The sequence below is a fragment of the Anolis carolinensis genome, chromosome 6 (genome assembly GCF_035594765.1).
Source record: "Anolis carolinensis isolate JA03-04 chromosome 6, rAnoCar3.1.pri, whole genome shotgun sequence".
In the NCBI taxonomy this organism is placed as follows: Eukaryota; Metazoa; Chordata; class Lepidosauria; order Squamata; family Dactyloidae; genus Anolis; species Anolis carolinensis.
This window is the reverse complement of record NC_085846.1, coordinates 72519609-72538050: the sequence shown is the minus strand read 5'-3', so window position 1 is coordinate 72538050 and position 18442 is coordinate 72519609. Positions and strand designations below refer to the sequence as shown.

Below are 18442 nucleotides of genomic sequence, written 5' to 3'. Positions count from 1 at the left end.
TGCTATTAATTCTGGCCCATTCCGATTTCTAATTTCTTTTATAGGTTGCTTAACATTGAAAATGCACTCTTCAAACATGCTCCGACTTATAATATCCACTGATAATGCAAAGCAAGTCCCAAGGACAACGTTAAGTGTCTAAAGCAGGTAATGAATGTTCTGTCTAGACAATGGATGCAGACAATGTTGTTCATCTTCTCTCAGCTCTGCCATCTGTTAGCAGCTTTGATAGCAAGCGGAAGGCTTGTATAATGTCTACATCTATTATTTTAAGAGAGTAACTTAATTAGCCTTGTCTAAACCATGATGGTTGTAAACTTTAAAATTCTATGAATACCTATCTATGGATCAAACAACACTTTGATAGTGGATTAGCTTTGTGAGCATGTAAGAAGGTGGATGTCTGTTTTATATGAAGACATGCAAGAAGAATAAACCATAAAATTACCATGCATAACTAGGGTTGCTAACTTGTTTTGCTTGCAGTAGTTGGGTGACAAGTAGAAACAAAATACATTGCACACAGGGAAAAGCAATCCTTCCCTACTGATTTTCCATATGCCATGAAACTATGAAAGCCACAGGAATCCTCCTTTTGTAAAACTAGCAATTCTACAAACCAAGTGTGCAACTCACATGATGGAGCTTCTCCCAGTATTCATGTCCTTCTTCCATGTTTCTCAGACTAGGTGGAATGTACCAGAAGCAAATGTTCGCATACTCTGGCTAGAACAGGAGAAAAATATAGAACTTTTAGGACAAAGATTCAAGCTAGCCAATCTACTTATTTGGTACTGCTATGAGAAACAAAATGCAAAAAAAAATTCTCAGGTCACTGAGCTGTCAGTCTTTTTAAGTGGGTTTCATTCATCACTATGCTTATTTGATATTTTTATCTCATGTGACAACTTACTGTAGGTTTTCCTACACTTCACATTACAGTGTAAACATTACATATATTTGTTAATTATGTAACCTCCTTTCTAGCCATTTTATGTGGTCATGTTCATATTTGACTTTTTACCTACCTCCAATCAAAAATGTACTTAGCAAAGTGAGCTTTAGTGAGAAATTTGGAGCAGAATCTCATTGGAATAAAGTGTTTCTTGTTAAGCAACAGCAATAACAGCACATTCCCTTTCACGTATATGTTCCTTTCTCAACACTTCTGGTTAAAAATGGAAGAAGGCATAAAAATTGAAGGGGGAGGGGAATAGCCAGAGCACACTGTCATTTTCCCCAGATGTGAGCACTACCTCAATTACAGTTCTAATCTTCCTCCCAAGTGGTTAGAAATTACCAACTGTGCTAAATTCTTTCATGAAAGGGCACTGGTTCTATTCATAATATTACTTTCTGCCTTCCTTCAAAGAGTGCATTAAATACAGTTTAATCATCAAGGAGAGAATACAGTTGTCAGCAGGAAGAGATCAGCCAGCGTGCCACCTGCTGCTATGAAATAAGATGAAGTTAAGCTTTTTCTCTAGCCTGATCCAGCCTAGGTATGTGGAGGCCTCCTCATGCTGAATGCCAAATTTCATTTTCAAATGCCCCTGGAGAAAAACAGTGCTTCCAGATGAGGCTTGTACTGTGTAAACGTCCAACCTCAAAAAGATAATTTTATGATAAATCTAGTAATTGTGCCATAATCCCCTATCTTCTCTTCTGCCTTTTTTTAACCATGCAAGTAACATACACATCTATTCCAGAGAAAAAAATGGGAATTACTAGGACATGTCTTCTGGGCAATATCATGCTCCATTGATTTCAATATGTTTGGAAAGCCAACCTTCTGATCACACACAGGACCTGAGGGGAAGGGAAGGAGTCCACAAATGACCATCCAGGAATAATCGAGTGATTGATTGGTCACAGATCTCAGGGGTTTCACCAAGGGAAAGCTGTGGAGGTAGCCAAAGAATGAGACCTAGGCCCAGCTGAATCTGCATTAGATCACTCCCTCTCTTGTTTCTTATAGGGCTTTCCCCCCAAAATGTAATTAGATAAAATAAATTGGCCCTTATTTATTCCAATTTTCTGTGTCTGGTCTTGCTATTGCATGGGAGACCATTAAGGAAACCCCTGAACTCACATAGGACACGGGGGAGAGGGTTAGTTTCATGGTGTCCACAGCAGGAAACCATGATGCATTCTACCCTGTTTCCCCTAAAATAAGACATCCCCAAAAAATAAGACCTAGTAGAGGTTTTGCTGAATCGCTAAATATAAGGCCTCCCCACAAAGTAAGACCTAGCAAAGTTTTTATTTGGAAGCATGCCCGCCAAACAGAACACCAGAGCATGCAGGATCGGTAAATGTACCTACCATAGAGTGTTGTACATGGAAATAATGGTAGTAACAAGAAATTCTTGATAGGATTCACAGTTTGTCTGGTTATGCTGGTTTGTGATAACAACTACTGAACAGTATATAATAAATGTTCATTTTTTTTGTTCAACAATAAATGTGAATTCTTCTTCATGGAAAAATAAGATATCCTCTGAAAATAAGACCTAGAGCATCTTTGGGAGCAAAAATTAATATAAGACACTGTCTTATTTTCGGGGAAACACGGTACTTGGTGCAGCATGCCAGAATGTTGTTAACAGGGCAATATGGAGATTCGATATGTGGGGAGAGGTGGCCAGGCCAAAAAAAGGCCACTCTTCCCCATGGCTCTTTGGCTGCTGTTTTTGGCTGTGCCCCACCCTCCCACCCTTCCTAGAGTTAGAGCTTTGCTGGTTGCTTTGAGGCTGGATAGGAATGTTCTCCTCTTTTACCTGATATTTTGTCTACCTTAAACTGCATGCAGGGGATATGAAAAATGGCTAGAAGTGGTGTCTGTAGATGCCAGTTAGTGCTTTACCATTCTTTCTGGTGATGTCATCCATTGTTGCCTCTGCCATCTCATGCTGTCTCTTCTGAAACCACACTTTGAAACTCAAAATCTATGAAGTAGCAACCAAAGAGGCATGGGGAGGGGTGACCAGGCCTTTTGTTGGCCTTTAATGTCTGTCTCCTCATGCACAGTGTCTTGACACATTGACCAGACTCAAAACATCATGGTGTTCCTCTGTGAAGTCCATCAAATTAAGTCTTCTCCACCACCTCCTACAGACAGAATGCTGAGCAAATGTAAAATTATTGTAGTGCTAAAGAGAAAACTCAAAACTTTTCTCTTTTGGCTCCTAGAATTCTAAAAACTGTTGGCAAATATTCACAATAAGCAAAGTGATTTTATATATAATCCAGAGAAAAACGTTCATGTAATATGTAGTTATTATCCTTATCTGTAGTGAGACTAGAGTAGCCCATTTGTATTCGCATTTAATTACATTAGGTGATTACATCTATTTTTAAAGATCTTTTCTTCCCAATCCAAACCAGTATTCAGAATGATGATATGAAAAACTGATTACAGCCCATAGCCTTGGGCATTCCTTGAATCAGCAGTGACAAAATGTTTGTTATACAATACACACATACCATTTAATTGCACTTGGCATAACTTACCTCCAGAAGTAACTGGAAGCCTTCTCTCTTCTTGATTTCATCCACTAAGTATCTACAATTAAACATAAAAAGAATGTATGTTTAGGCATTACTATTTTAGGCCATTTAGAACAAATTCTTAACATCTTCAGCTATGAGCTGTCTTCATAGGTATTTGATTATGAGATTGCAATACGTATACTTTTAAGTTACATCAGCCCTCCATATCAACAGGTTCTGTATGCATAGATTCAACCAAGCATGGGTTGAAAATATTCAGAAAAGCATCCCAAAAAGCAAGCCTCTATTTTTCTGTGTGCTGAGCACTATTCTACAGTGTAGGCATATCCTTCTGTAGCCTCCTGCCATTTCACAGATCCACAGACACTCTCTGACACTCGTTTTAGTTATTCGCTGTTTTATATAAAATATGCCATTTTACTGCATCACTGTATTTTATGGAACATGAGTATCTATCCACTGGTTTTGGTATCCATTGGGAGAGTGTCTAAAACCAGACTCCAGCAGATTTCAAGAGTCCACTGTACACAACCAGTGTTGACTATCAATTAAATCTGATCCTTATGTATAAACTTAACAAGTCTTACATTTACACTCTCCAATCTAGAATATCCTGTTTATTTTAGACTTAAAAATTGAACTAATATGACACAAAACTGATTCAGGAAAGAGGGCAATTTATTTATCTGAAATGACAACTCTAATAATAAAGTGTACAAGAATACCCTTTGAAGGATATAAAAAAGCAATTTTTAGGCATCCTTGCTGTTGAAACTCAATACATACACACAAATAAACATCTGAATACTTTAGCATGAACTCTGAATATAACAAACCTATCGTCACAAAAGGAACTAGTATTTTACAGGCATGTGCTAGGCCACTTACTAATTCTTCTTTTGACGCAGACATAAAGATAAGCAGACAAGCAGCAATATACCCAATACTGCTGTCAAATTACTCAGGTAAATCTCTTGTCTTGAAATTTTGCAAAGCTACTATCATGACTGGCATGCACACAGCATTCCCTGTAAAGTGTATCAACATATTGATTTTATTAACACTAAAATTTAAAAGTTAAACATAAGATTGTGTAGATTCAATATAAATAAAATTATTTGGAACACCTGTAATTGGTTGTATTTAAGAAGGATTACATTGAGCAGTAAATTATCCTGGTCACATCCAGATTTCAGTTGAGAGCAGATGATGAGAGGATTGTTTAATAATAGATCTAAATTGACAAGGGCTTTGTATCAGCCTACTTGCAAACATTTCAACAATATAAAACCTTACTCATAAGTATATTGACTTTATATAGGATATGAAATACTCTTGATAATTTCACTCTTCTGTCCAGTTATTTCTTTATTTTATTCATATCTCACAATTTCCCCTTCTTACTTTATTAACATTCCTGTCCCTGTTGTGGTGACCAACAACTGTGCCAATATTTGCCGTTGCTCTGAGATCTTTCAGAGGAAGAGTGACATATGTGAACATGACAGATATTCAATATACAGCTGGTTTGGAATTTTAAAAAGGAACAAGTAGGAGGGACAGAGAAAATTGAACTCTCTCTTTGCACATGTAAAGCTGGAATCAAAGAACTCTAATGATTTCTTCAAACTGATTTCTCATGGAAAACATGGCACTTCTGTTCATTTGTATTGTTGCTGTATGCCTGCTGTTCATTATGACACACTTCTTCTCTTACTAGCCTGCTGTTCAACTAAGCTTGCATACAAATGTACAATGAAAAAGAGTCAATGTGACTCTCTGCCCAGGAGGCTGATACAGCTTCCTCCTGGCATCACAATGAAAATGACGGAAAAACTTTACAGTGCTTCAGTTGCTGAACTAATTATCCATCTTTCTCTTGTCCCATAATTTGAGCATACTGGGTTTTGAAAAAATAAATACAGTGACATATGTATGTTTCTCAAATGGATATTCAATTACCCCTTTTCTTAAATAGCATAATTTTCAAGTGACTTATGACACAACAGGTTCTAGTCAATCAGTGCTAAGCAGAGGTGGTTTCTTAGTCTTCACTATAAAGGAGTTGTTTCCTCTGAACAAAGCTCATATGTTGTGGATAATAAAGGGTGAGGTATGTTTCCACAATGTTTTTTCTTTCCGCCTTCTGTTGGTGGCATAACTCCCTTCATTCATTCTAAGAACAAGATGCATTAGCAAAGTACTGTAAATATTAAACGTAACATATACTTAGCCTTTAATGGTGCTCCATTTACAAAATAAATAACATATAGCTCAATCTGGTATTTTGAAATTTCCCCAAGACATAGATTTTTTCTAAAGAGAATACTAGGAAGACTGCATATGTTAGACCATGGGGAATTGCCAAGTGCTTTCAGTTAATAAGATGTATGCATATGACATCTCTCTTTTTAACCACTGAGTTGCTGAATTTGCTGGTTGGCGGTTTGAATTCAGGGAGTGGGGTGAGCTCCTGCTGTTAGCCCCTGCTTCTGCTAACCTAGCAGTTTGAAAACATGCAAATGTGAGTAGAACAATAGGTACTGCTCTGACGGGAAAGTAACTGTGCTCCATGCAATCATGCCGGCCACATGACCTTGGAGGTGTCTACGGACAATGCCTTCAGCTTAGAAATGGAGATGAGCCCCAACCCCCAGAGTCGGGCATGACTATACTTAATGTCAGGGAAAAACCTTTACCTTTACCAATGTAATCAAATTTATATGGTGAACTGTGCATGCACCAACACTGCCTAAATAAATACAATACATTTTTTCACTCCTATTTATCATTAAATTGAAATGATTCTATCTTTAAAGTAATAATAATAATAATAATAACTTTATTTTTATACCCCGCCTCTATCTCCCCGAAGGGGACTCAGGGCGGCTTACATGGGGCCAAGCCCGAATAAAAACAGTAGCAGTATAAAACACAGCAATAGACAACAACTTGCACAATAAAAAATAAAAAAATAAAAATAAAACATTAGCCAATAAAAAACAAGAACTAATAAAAACATGGATTAAAACTGAGAGATTGTAAAAGTAGACTGGGTAAAGTGCACCATATAAATATTGTAGACACAAGGTGACTGATAAAGTGCTGCAAATTCTGGAAGCACAAATTGGGATGGGAATAGACCCTGTGTCTATATCGAGTTGACAAAGGTAAAAGGTGCAAACCGGTACAAGAATGGTCACAGATTCAGATTGCTTCTGGATGAGCAATCTTTATCTAAAGGCTTGAGTAAAGAGCCAGGTTTTCAAGCTCTTTCTGAATGCTACCAGGGTGGGGGCTTGCCTGATTTCCCTGGGGAGCGAGTTCCAGAGCCGGGGGGCCACCATGGAGAAGGCCCTCTCTCTCGTCCCCACCAACCGTGCTTGTGACGGAGGTGGGAGCGAGAGGAGGGCCTCCCCCGACGAACGAAGAGATCGTGCAGGTTCGTAGGGGGAGAGGCAATCCCTAAGGTAGGAGGGTCCCAAACCGTTCAGGGCTTTGTAGGTGATCACGTGCACCTTGAATTGGGTCCGGAAGGTGAACGGCAGCCAGTGGAGCTCCTTAAGCAGGAGGGTTGACCGCTCCCTATAATTTGCTCCAGTTAGAAGCAAGGCTGCCGAACGTTGAACTAGTTGGAGTTTCCGGGCCGTCTTCAAGGGCAGCCCCACGTAGAGTGCATTGCAATAGTCCAGTCTAGAGGTAACTAAGGCATGGACCACCGTGGTCAGATCAGACTTCACGAGGTAAGGTCGCAGTTGGCGCACAAGTTTTAATTGTGCAAAGGCCCTCCCGGCCACGGCCGACACCTGAGCATCAAGTGTCAGTGCTGAGTCCAGGAGGACCCCCAAACTGCGGACCTGCGCCTTCAGGGGGAGTGCGACCCCGTCAAGCACAGGTAGCCACCCAATACCCCGATCGGACATACGACTGACCTGGAGGACCTCTGTCTTGTCGGGATTAAGCTTCAGCTTATTCGCCCTCATCCAGCCCATCACAGCTGCCAAGCACTGGTTCAGTATCTGGGGGGCTTCCTTGGAGTTCGGTGGAAAGGAGTAGTAGAGTTGAGTGTCATCTGCGTAGAGATGGCACCGAACTCCAAAACTCCGGATGACCTCTCCCAGCGGTTTCATGTAGATGTTAAAAAGCATGGGGGACAGAATGGAAACTTGCGGGACCCCACAGGTCAAAGGCCAGGGGTCTGAGCAGGTGTCCCCCAGCTTCACCAACTGGGAACGGCCCTCCAGGAAGGACTGAAGCCACGACAGAGCCATGCCCCCAAGGCCCATCCCGGAGAGCCGTCCCAGAAGGATACCATGGTCGATGGTATCGAAAGCCGCTGAGATGTCCAAGAGAACCAGCAGGGTCACACTCCCCCTGTCCAGCTCCCTGCGGAGGTCATCCACCAAGGCGACCAAAGCCGTCTCAGTACTGTGCCCAGGTCTAAAGCCAGACTGCGATGGGTCCAGAAAATCGGTGTCATCCAGGAAACCCTGGAGCTGCGAGGCAACCACCCGCTCCAGGACCTTGCCCAAGAAAGGGAGGTTCGAGATTGGTCTGTAGTTGTTTAGAATGGCCGAATCAAGGGAGGCCTTCTTCAATATAGGCCTCACTATGGCCTGTTTGAGGACAGATGGAAATTTGCCTTGATCCAAAGAGGCATTAATTATCATCACAAACCACTCTACCAACCCTCCTCTGGCCGATTTAATTAGCCACGAGGGGCAAGGGTCTGCAGAGCAAGTGGTCGCTCTCACCGCCCCAAGGATCCTGTCCACGTCATCCGGGCGAACAAGCTGAAACGAATCCCACAAGTTCGAACAGACAGGTGCCTCAGTTACCTCTTTTGGCACTGCAACAAAACTAGCATCCAAGTCGAAGCGAGTCTGAGCGACTTTGTCTGCAAAGTGGTGCGCGAACTCGCTGCACCGAGTTGCCGAGTCTTCGGGTGCCCCTCCCCCCTCAGGAGGGTGAAGGAGCTCCCCAACGACCCGAAACAACTCCGATGGTCTGTTAGTTGCAGACGCTATGCGGGCAGTCGTGAAGGTCTTCCTGGCTGCCCGCAAAGCCGCGGAGTAGGCCCTAATAGCGGCTCTAGCCCGTGCTCGGTCAGAAACGCTACGAGTTTTCCGCCAGTGGCACTCTAGTCCCCTCCTCGAGCGCTTCATCACTGCCAGCTCCTCCGTGAACCAGGGAGCCGAAGTGACTCTTCGCAATGAGAGGGGACGTTCGGGGGCGATCATGTCAATTGCCCTGGACATCTCGCTATTGTAGCGATCTACCAAGGCATCGACAGGATCGTCAGCCTCCATGACAGGAAGATCCCCAAGAGACCTCAAGAATCCATCTGGATCCATCAGTCTCCTGGGGCGGACCATCTTAATGGGTCCACCACCCCTGCGGAGGTTTGAGGTCACAGTGAGTCTTAAACTGATCAGGTGGTGATCGGACCATGACAACGGAAGAATATTTTGCTCTTCCACTCCGACCTCACCATCTGCCGCAACAAAAACCAGGTCAAGTGTGTGTCCAGCTTGATGAGTGGGACCAGATATCACTTGGGACAGTCCCATGGTCGTCATGGCGGCCATGAAGTCTTCAGCTGCACCAGTTAATGTGGCCTCGGCATGAATGTTAAAGTCCCCCAGCACTACCAGCCGCTGAGAGACCAAAGCCGCACCAGAGATCACCTCTGCCAGCTTGGGCAGGGAGACTGCCGTGTCGCGGGGTGGACGGTACACCAGCAGAATCCCCAAACTGTCCCGGGTACCCACCTTAAGATGGACACACTCAAAACCTGCAGATTGCGGGATGGCGCACCTGACCAGGGAGATTGTCTGCCGAAAGACCACCGCAACCCCACCTCCCCGCCCCCCGGCTCTGGCCTGCTGTTGCACCCCGAAACCTGGAGGACACAGCTGGGCGAGATTTACCCCGCCGGGCTCATCCAACCAGGTCTCGGTGATGCAAGCCAGATCCGCCGCTTCATCCAGGATCAAATCCTGGATGATAGCTGATTTACCATTGACGGATCTGGCATTAAATAGCAGGACCTTCAAACGGAGGGGACTGTCATGGAGGCTACCACTCCTATCCTTCTCCAGGGTCGCAAGAACTCTGTTGCGCTTATCCCTGGGATAAAGGTGACCACTCCTCCTCCTCCCCCACACGACCTCAATGGTCTCCCCCAGGCTCCGGTCCACTCCCCCCAGGGCGACAGGCAGGATAGAGCTCTCATTGCGATGCCCTAGTCAGCTGTCCATAAATGGGGAGCGACTCAGGATTCTATCCTGCTTAGAGTCTGAGAATGAATCCTGTAATGATGAGATGATGGAGCAGTCAGGGGAACTAGATTGACTAAACAAGAGCAATGTCTCTGGGCGGGAATCGAGAATAGATTGGGAAGGGTCTAGAGTTGAAATGGGGGACACTACACAAGATTCTAATAGTGGAGGGGACCTAGATAAAGAGTCATGGGCACTAACCATTCTGGAACTAATGGTACCTTGAAAATGCAGTTCCGAACCTACCATCAAGGGGCGGATTGTGGGGTCCAGAAATACCTTCCTAATATTAATACCCCATGAATTCAACAGGGGTTTACGCGCCCAAAGTGCTTCAATTAAAGTGCTATCATCAAAGGTGATAACGAGACGTATGGAGCGGTCCTGAGCTTGAAAGTCCCTACGTAGCCATGAAATGAACTTAATTTTGACTACACTTGGGCTCACAGATAGTATTTGACCGAGGGACTCCTGTACCGCTCTCCTTGAGGTCCATCTGCCCCTATTCAACCATGAGTCTGTTATTTCAAACGCCAATTTTTCTAATTGAGGTAAATATTTTTGGTGGCGCATTGGGTCAAGTGTGCACAGGCCAGACTCGGATATTCCATGTGCAATTGTCCTTTTTAAACCCTGATCCGTAACCTTATGCCCAGCCCTCCCTTCTCCCCTGTAGTCATGAGGAAGCTGTCTCTCATTCTCAACGTCCCCATCTTCCTTCAAAAATTCCTCCTTATGTTCTGATTGCCATTCCCCACCCTCCCCATCAGAAGTCAAAGACCACTTATACTCGGTTGAAGTGGCAGTCGCGATGTCCTCTTCCTTCCCGATGTAACACTGACCAGGATTGCTCACCAAGAGGGAGATCCCTTTGAAGAGGTAGTCTATCTTCTCATTTAATGTAGCAAGTTGTGAGAAGACGAGGTCAAGCGACTTCCCCATAAGTTCACACAGGTGAGAAAGTTCAGTATTCCCATGAGTTCCCAACTGATTCATTTTCCTGTACAACTTTCACCAAAAACCTTCCAACAGTACCACTCAAAAAACCTTCAAAGGTATCCCACCCTTTCTCACTGATCTTTCTCAAACGTTCTAGAACCTACTCTCCTGAGAGAACTAATTACACTTACCAATACATACTCGGACCCTCAATCACTTTCCAAAGTCCAACAGAACCAAAACCCAAACCAATAACTCATGAGAAATCTTAGGAAATATCTCTTTACCCACCCCAAAGCCCTCAGCACTACAGTCTAACCTTCCTCACTGCACTAAACAAACAAAACAAAAGCCCAGTCATAGTACACATCACTATTAAAAATAATTACAAGAAACAAATAAGATGACCAATAGATAAACAACCACAAAAGAATCAGGCAAGAGGGCGAGCCCGAACAGTAGTGTCCCAAGGTCAGCATAGATTACAGAGAGTTATTCGCTTCCTTCTCCAGAGGACTAGTGCTGGTAGAGTCCTACGCTGTAACTTCACCCTTCAGTCTCCCAAGGGGACCGGAGCAGGTGTAGAAATAGTTCCCGGTTCAGCCACTAGTTGACGAGTGGGTTCAATGGAAGACAGGCCGCTGGACGGGCGCAACGCAAGTTGTAGCCCCTCTGGCCAAGGCTGGAGGCTTGCTGCCCTCTGGTCCAGCAGGGCAGCGGCAGATGGCAGATGAAGGGCAGAAGTAATGCAGCGCCTCTGGCCCAGATAACCACCGGAACCTCTGGCAAATTTCTAAGGGAGCGGGTTCCCGATGGAAGACAGTTTACTGAGAGTGCAGCTCCTAAGGCCCAGGCTACAGGCTCGCTGCCCTCCGGTCCGGCAGGGCAGCGGCAGATGGCAAATAAAGAGGTAGCGGTAATGCTGCTCCAACTGGCCCAGGCTGAGGGCTCACTGCCCTTCGGTCCGACAGAGCAATGGCAAATAGTAGATGGCTGCGACAACCTCAGGCAAGTTCGAACAAGTTCTGTCAAGTTCTGAGGGAGCTATTTCCTCGCCACCAGTCGGATGGTGATGGTGGCGATACTCAACCTTCTCCCCTCTGAGCAGTCTCTTTGGGGCTCTCCTCGCTTCCCTAGTGGGGGCGCACCGGAGCCCAGTCAAGCGGAGCAGAGGTGGGAATAGGATGGAAATAAGGAAGGAGGGAGAAAAGGCCACTAGGGTAGAGAATGGTGGCCACACAGCTCCCTTCAGATCTTCCTCTTCTCCCCTCTTGCTTTGCCACTCTCTTGCGCCACTCTCTTTCACTCCCGACCCCCAGATTGAAAGGGCGAGATTTGGGGTTTAGGTGGAAGAGGCCAGTAGCCAGTAATTGGGGAGAGAAGCGTTTACCAAGTGGCTGAAAGCAGGCAACTCCTTGCAATAGTAACTGACAACACAACAGCAGCAGTGGCCTTGAAGACGCCCAGGGCTTGCCAATGGAGCCGCTCGTCCCTCTCTCTCCTCCTTTGAAGTAAAGGTTGGGGAATCGGGCAAATGGCAAATCTTTTAAAGTCTTTTAAGTTGTTAATTACCTCAGCAGCCAGGTCGTTGACAGGATAAGGAACTGATAGAGCAGCCTTGCTGTAAATCACGCTGATGGCATTGCTCTTCTCTTCTCTTCTCCCTTTCGCTTTAATCTCTCTCTTCCTCGCCCAGATCCACACCTTCTTAGACACTGAGGGGTTCTTTGATCTCCAGGTCAAGAATAGCGTGGTATGGCTTTAAAAAGAGTTACTAGAGAGAAGGATTGTCTCAGATTAATTAGTTTCTCTTTTCGGAGCCAAACGGAGCTCCTCTTACCTCGGCGCCATCTTGACTCTTCCTCAGTGTTTTTATAAGTCTTTATTCAGTCATTCTTTTTTTAAAAAAAATCCTGAAAATCTGAATATAAGAGGGAATGATTTGCCCAAGAAACACAGCATGGTAATGCCGTGACACACGTACAAGAAAAAAAAGCTTTGGAACATATTATTCTAGCACGAATTGCTTTTAAGATGTTGGCAGAACTGACACAAAGCATACGGAACATTTCCAAAGATACGAGTGAAATTGATGATGCAACTTGAAGATAATATCAAAGCCCTACAAGGAAAGTAGCTAAGCCAAGACTCAGATCAGCAATGTAATATAAAAATATGGAGCCCAACATTCCTTAGACATCAGGAACAAACAAACAAATGGTGAATATAACTGATACAAAATTCAAACCACACTGTACTTCAAAAAACCATTACAGTACAGCCTGGCAGTGGGAGAAAAAAATCTTGCCTTTAGTTTATAAGGTCAGTAGGGTAGCTTCAGAAGTCTATATTCAGAGATCCTGAAATATTATCTCTGCAGCATCAGCGTGAAGATTACTGTAACATATCCGGAAACATGCAGTACAGTTGGTCAAATAGTTAACAAATTTGGCTTACTGCCCAGAAAAACCAATGCCTCAGCTGTATAGTCCTACTGTCTAATGTTCCAGCTCGCAAACTAGCTACTGTACTCAATACCACTGTCAGTCATTATCAGAAGAAGTCAATTTTCTTCTTTGGAAAACAGTGTCACATTTAGTTAGATGCACCCCTGGCTAAATGCTAACCATCAAAGAGAAGTATTGATCCCAACTGGATCATTAATCTGTCTATTCTCAGCAAAGTGAACTCGGGAGAGTGACCTTGATGGGGGAGCAATTCTTCTACTGATGGTAGAATTAGCTAACACATTCTAGATATACACAGAATAAGAAGATAAGCCTCAAAGAAATACAATTGCAGTTGATTTAGATCCGAATGACTTCTCACTAGAAAAATGACTTTGACTGAATTCTTTTTTTCATCTATTTCTCTACAGAATTTCCTTTGTCATAAAGCTCATGTGGGAATTTTTGCTGTGCTTATATTTTTTCCAGTGTTTCCTTATGCATACTTAAAAATTGTCAAAATGTAACAACCTTAGTAAAGTTCAAAATGAATCTAATAAAAGTAATCTAGGACTATGCTCTCTCCTTCAGTTGTTGTCTACTTTCAAGTTATTTCTGATTTAAGGGGATGTTAAGATGAACATTGTGACTGGTTTTCTTGGCAAGATTTGTTCAGTGAATGTTTGCCATTATTTTATCTGAGGCTGAGATAGTGTGACTTGCCCAAAGTCACCAAGTGAATTTCCATGGTTGTGCAGGGATTTGAATCTGGTCTCCCTGTACACAATTCACTGCACCACATTATCTGCTGTACAATGAAAATAAACAGAAATAGGTGACAGCAGTGCTCAATATTTAAGTGCCTACATCAAATATTTCAGGGTGAACATTTTAAGTTCTGGTTTATATAATTTTGAATGTGCTCTCTTATTTATTTCTTTTTTTCTAAACAAATATGAAGGCTTTTGAGAATGCTTTTGCAACCACCTGTTGGCATTTTTGGACGCTGTCAATGGCCCTTGCACTTACAGCTATCAGAGATAATGACATATTATTAGAAAATACCCTATTGACTAAAGTTTAATACCTTTTTTGGCAAAATTCCCCCACCAAAATGTGCGCATTAGAGTCACATAATACAGTAATCTAAGTGCTGAGCCAAAGCAAAAGAGGAAGCTGCTTCCGGAGCTCCTATTTGAGGGATGTAATCTCTAATTTAATTGTTTTAGTTGGGTGAGGCATCTTTGGCAGAGACGGTTCAAGGCCTTGTAAAACTACAGGTCCCATTATTCCACAGCATTTACTGTAGTTTTATGTTCATTTGTTTTTGAATTTGTTGTACCCACCTTGAGGCATCAGGAGAGGTGGGTAATAAATAAAACATATTATTATTATTATTATTATTATTATTATTATTATTATTATTATTATTATTATTATTATTATTAAGCCAGGGCAGTCAAAGTGGATTCATTCTACAGCATAGATGCATTCCATGATTTTCTTTTCAATTCTGGGAAGCTTTAGTGATCTAACACTTTTGTTTTTAAAGAAGAAATGCAACAACTGTAATGTGCACCTTTTTTTTTTTGCCAAATTACAAGGAATGCACTTTTTGCCACTGTGCATCACATTTGGCAGCAAATACTTTTTTCTTTTTCTTTTTTGGTTTCAAGGTTTTGAAAATGGAGGTGCGCATTTGATTCAATGACAATTAGACTTGAGTAAATATGGGTAGTATTAAAATCACCTGCATGCTTCAGTCAATAATATCCAGCTAAGGTCATTTCATGCCCTTGGAGAAGTTCAGAACCATATCTTTGAGATCAATGGTGTCAAACTTGTAGCCCTTCAGGTGTTTTGGACTTCAGCTCCCAGAATTCCTGGCCACTGGAATAGCTGGCTAGGGCTTCTGGGAGTTGGTGGCCCAAACATCTGCAGAAATGCAAGTTTGACACCTCTGTTCTAGATTGTATGCGCAAGCAGGGGTAGACACACAATTTTGAGATAATTTACACCTGCCCTTAGTACCATCAAAATTCAGAACATAAAATTGAAACATGCCCATATATCAATGGGATTCACATCAGATAAGAAATCTTTCCTTCTTTCTTCTCCTCCAAATTATTCTCAATTCCTTCATCTTTGTTGAGTTTGTGTTATTGACAGGAATTAGTGCTAATTCAAAAATTAATACAAAAATACTAGGAACCATTAACAATCTCGTAGAGAACATCTTACAACAAAGCTGTAAAATCCAAACAAATGGGTGTATTTGAGATCACAGAAGCAATCGCAAGTTGCTTACCAAGATAACAGTCATTGTTAAGATTTCAAGGACAATCCATTTCTAGCAATAATGGTTGAAATTTATTGAACAGAGATAATGCAAGTGTTTCAAGCAGGAAAAAAGAAAACATATTTAATTCTATTTTACTAATACAGTATTATTTTCTTGGGAAAATGTATCATTTGGCCAACCTCTTATGAAATTTATTAATATAGACACAACTGGTAAATTCTATTACTGATTGATTCTTGAATGGTAGAAATGTTGGAATTTCCAACCACAATCTAATACAATTTTGGCAATCATATTATATTTGTAATTCATGTTTGTTTGGGAGCGTCTTGCAAATCCATCAGTGGGAAAATGTTTAGATCCAAAAACCATATTGGACCAATTCAGACATAACAGTCCTGTTTCAATAAACTATAGTTTGCCAGGCTGATAAAAAGTATGGCGTTATACATATCCAGCTCTTCTTCCCTATTATACTTTTAACACTATGTTTCTAGGGTTTGTTATGTCACTGTTTTCTATGATGCATGAAGTGGTAAACTGTCATTTAAACTTCGTGCACAGGAATTGTCAAACACAGTTTGACTATGGTTTGTAAGGCTGTAGCCAAACCAAATTTTCCTGGTTTGAATGAAGCAGAATGGTGTGATTGAGAAGAATTGCACTGAACCAGTGATTTTTTGACTAACTCCCCAGAAACCCCAGCCAGCATAGCCAATGGTCAGGGATTCTATGGGTTGTAACCCAACAACATTGAGGGATCTAGGTTTGTGAACCACTGCATTAAAGAATGCAAATGAAGATAGAAAGGACACCACATTCTTCTTATTCTAACCAATGGTGGATGTGTGAGAATTAAGCCAATATGTTTCAGTTCTAGTTTACCCATCCACATTTTCATTTTAGGACAGTGGTTCTCAGTCTGTGGGTCCCCAGATGTTTTTGCCTTCAACTCCCATAAATCCTAACAGCTGATAAACTGGCTGAGATTTCTGGGAGTTGTAGGCCAAAACACCTGGTTGAGAACCATTGTTTTAGGGCATTTAGAAAACATGCATTTTAAGGCTATACACTCTAACATGAATTAATTGCCATTGCTTTATGATCTTGGGGTTAGAAACTCTTATCATTCAAATGACTGTACCTGGCTAATGCAAGGGCTCTGTTTACTCTTTCCTCAAGGCCAGTCGTCCCCAGTGCTTTCCATGTCATCCAGAATTTGAAGGCATCTGCTCTTCTGCTGCACTGGATTGATTTGTCACCTGTGTCATAGCTGACATCGTAGAACTTGTCTTGCTGGAACAGGTATGAAGCATTGGCAGAGTAGCATCTCTTAAGCAAGCCCTGTTTCAGATGCAACATAATTTGAAGCAACATTAGAAACTTTTGTCATATTGATTGCAAGTAGGAATGAAAGACTTTCTGCTTACAGAAGTATATGTCGTTAAGAAGAAGACTTCAAGGAGAAATAGTTTGAAAGACATGGTTACAAAAGATGGAAAGTCTGGATGAGTTAATTCTTCTAACTTCTAACTAAAAATGTCACCTGAACACACAGACTCAAAAAATTCAATATCTCTGGAAGAGAGGATATGTAATTAGAAGTCAGGCTGCACAATACTTTGGCAGCTAGTTTGTCTTTATTTCTATTAGAAGCTTAATATTATTCAGCAAAACATCATCCCCACAGTAATTACTTAAAACACAGGTATATTATATTTCAATCCAGGATTTTCTCATTCTTTAGATTGTAATCCCACATTTTGAAGCAAGTTCTACTGAATCTCTGAGCAAATATAGATGTTCCATTATTGTATCCATTATTATAATGACTGCAGTTGGCATATTACTTTGTTCTTTCCACAGCATAAAGATACACTCAGAGTATAAACTCTGATCTTCTGAAAAATATGTGGTTCTTTGATTTTTAAACTAGGCAGCAAACCATTTCCCTGCACAATTGTTTCATCTCTAAATGGTATTATTTCACTTGGAGAGTCCATAGGTCTTTTACTCTCTAAAAGAATTCCACAGTAAATGCCACTGCAAAACAGCTGATTGGGAATGAATCAAGCTACAATTAGCATGTCTTGAAAATGGATTTAGGTAGAACAAAGTGAATTGCCCTAGAAAATGGGTCGATATGTAAAGCAAGGAATACAACAAGCCATCAGAATTAAAGCTAACAAAATCAGTTAATATGTGTGAAACAGTCACAAGTAAATGAGTTTAGATTATGATGGTTTTTAAACCTCTCCTTTCCCCAATTCAATTCTTGAATCAGCTTACAACATATTTTTAAAAATGTTAAAAATCCAGAAGATGAAAAAGTTAAAATGACATTGCTCTCCCATACAGTTTAGGGGGAAGATGACATTAAACAATTTAAAAAAAATTAAACACCCATCATTAAAAAGATCTACATCAGCACAAGATCCAGCACATTATTTTGGTCAATCATCAAATGTCATCAAGTCATCAAACTGCGGCTCCATCTACACAGCCATATAATGCAGTCTAAACACACTGAATGGCAAGTGTAGACTCATAAGTGTAGTTCAATGCAGGTAAACTGCAATATGAAACTGCATTATATTGCAGTGTAGATGAGGCCTGAGGTGGAAAGGTAAAAAAAAAAAATCAAATGGTGTACATAGAAACAATGCAAATTGAGTTTAATTAGTAACTTTTTCATTTTTACTTTTACTTTTATTTTAAAATGCCATTTTAGAGACATTTATAGAGTAGTCACCCGATAGTCTGTCACAGCGATGTACAAACACCAAACATAGTCAATACCACAATATCAAATGTGATCACAACTGCAAAACACGCACTGCTACTTCTAATACACTGGCAAAACTGGAGACATTAAGTTGATTAAGCACTCCTGCAAACAAGCATTCTCTAAATCAATAATAATAATAATAATAATAATAATAATAATAATAATAATAATA

General features: G+C 41.5%; 1 protein-coding gene across 2 annotated transcripts in view; it reads right to left on the bottom strand.

The window, feature by feature from the left end:
- The window catches only part of gadl1 (glutamate decarboxylase like 1), a 155543-nt gene that overhangs the window by 62291 nt on the left and 74810 nt on the right, over nucleotides 1-18442 (bottom strand). For both annotated transcript variants that reach the window (XM_062958196.1, XM_062958195.1), the window contains exons 12-14: nucleotides 16627-16826; nucleotides 3514-3565; nucleotides 637-726 (exon numbers count right to left, since the gene is read on the bottom strand). In XM_062958196.1, coding sequence (XP_062814266.1) covers nucleotides 637-726; nucleotides 3514-3565; nucleotides 16627-16826 — 342 coding nt within the window. The remainder of the gene's footprint in view (nucleotides 1-636; nucleotides 727-3513; nucleotides 3566-16626; nucleotides 16827-18442) is intronic.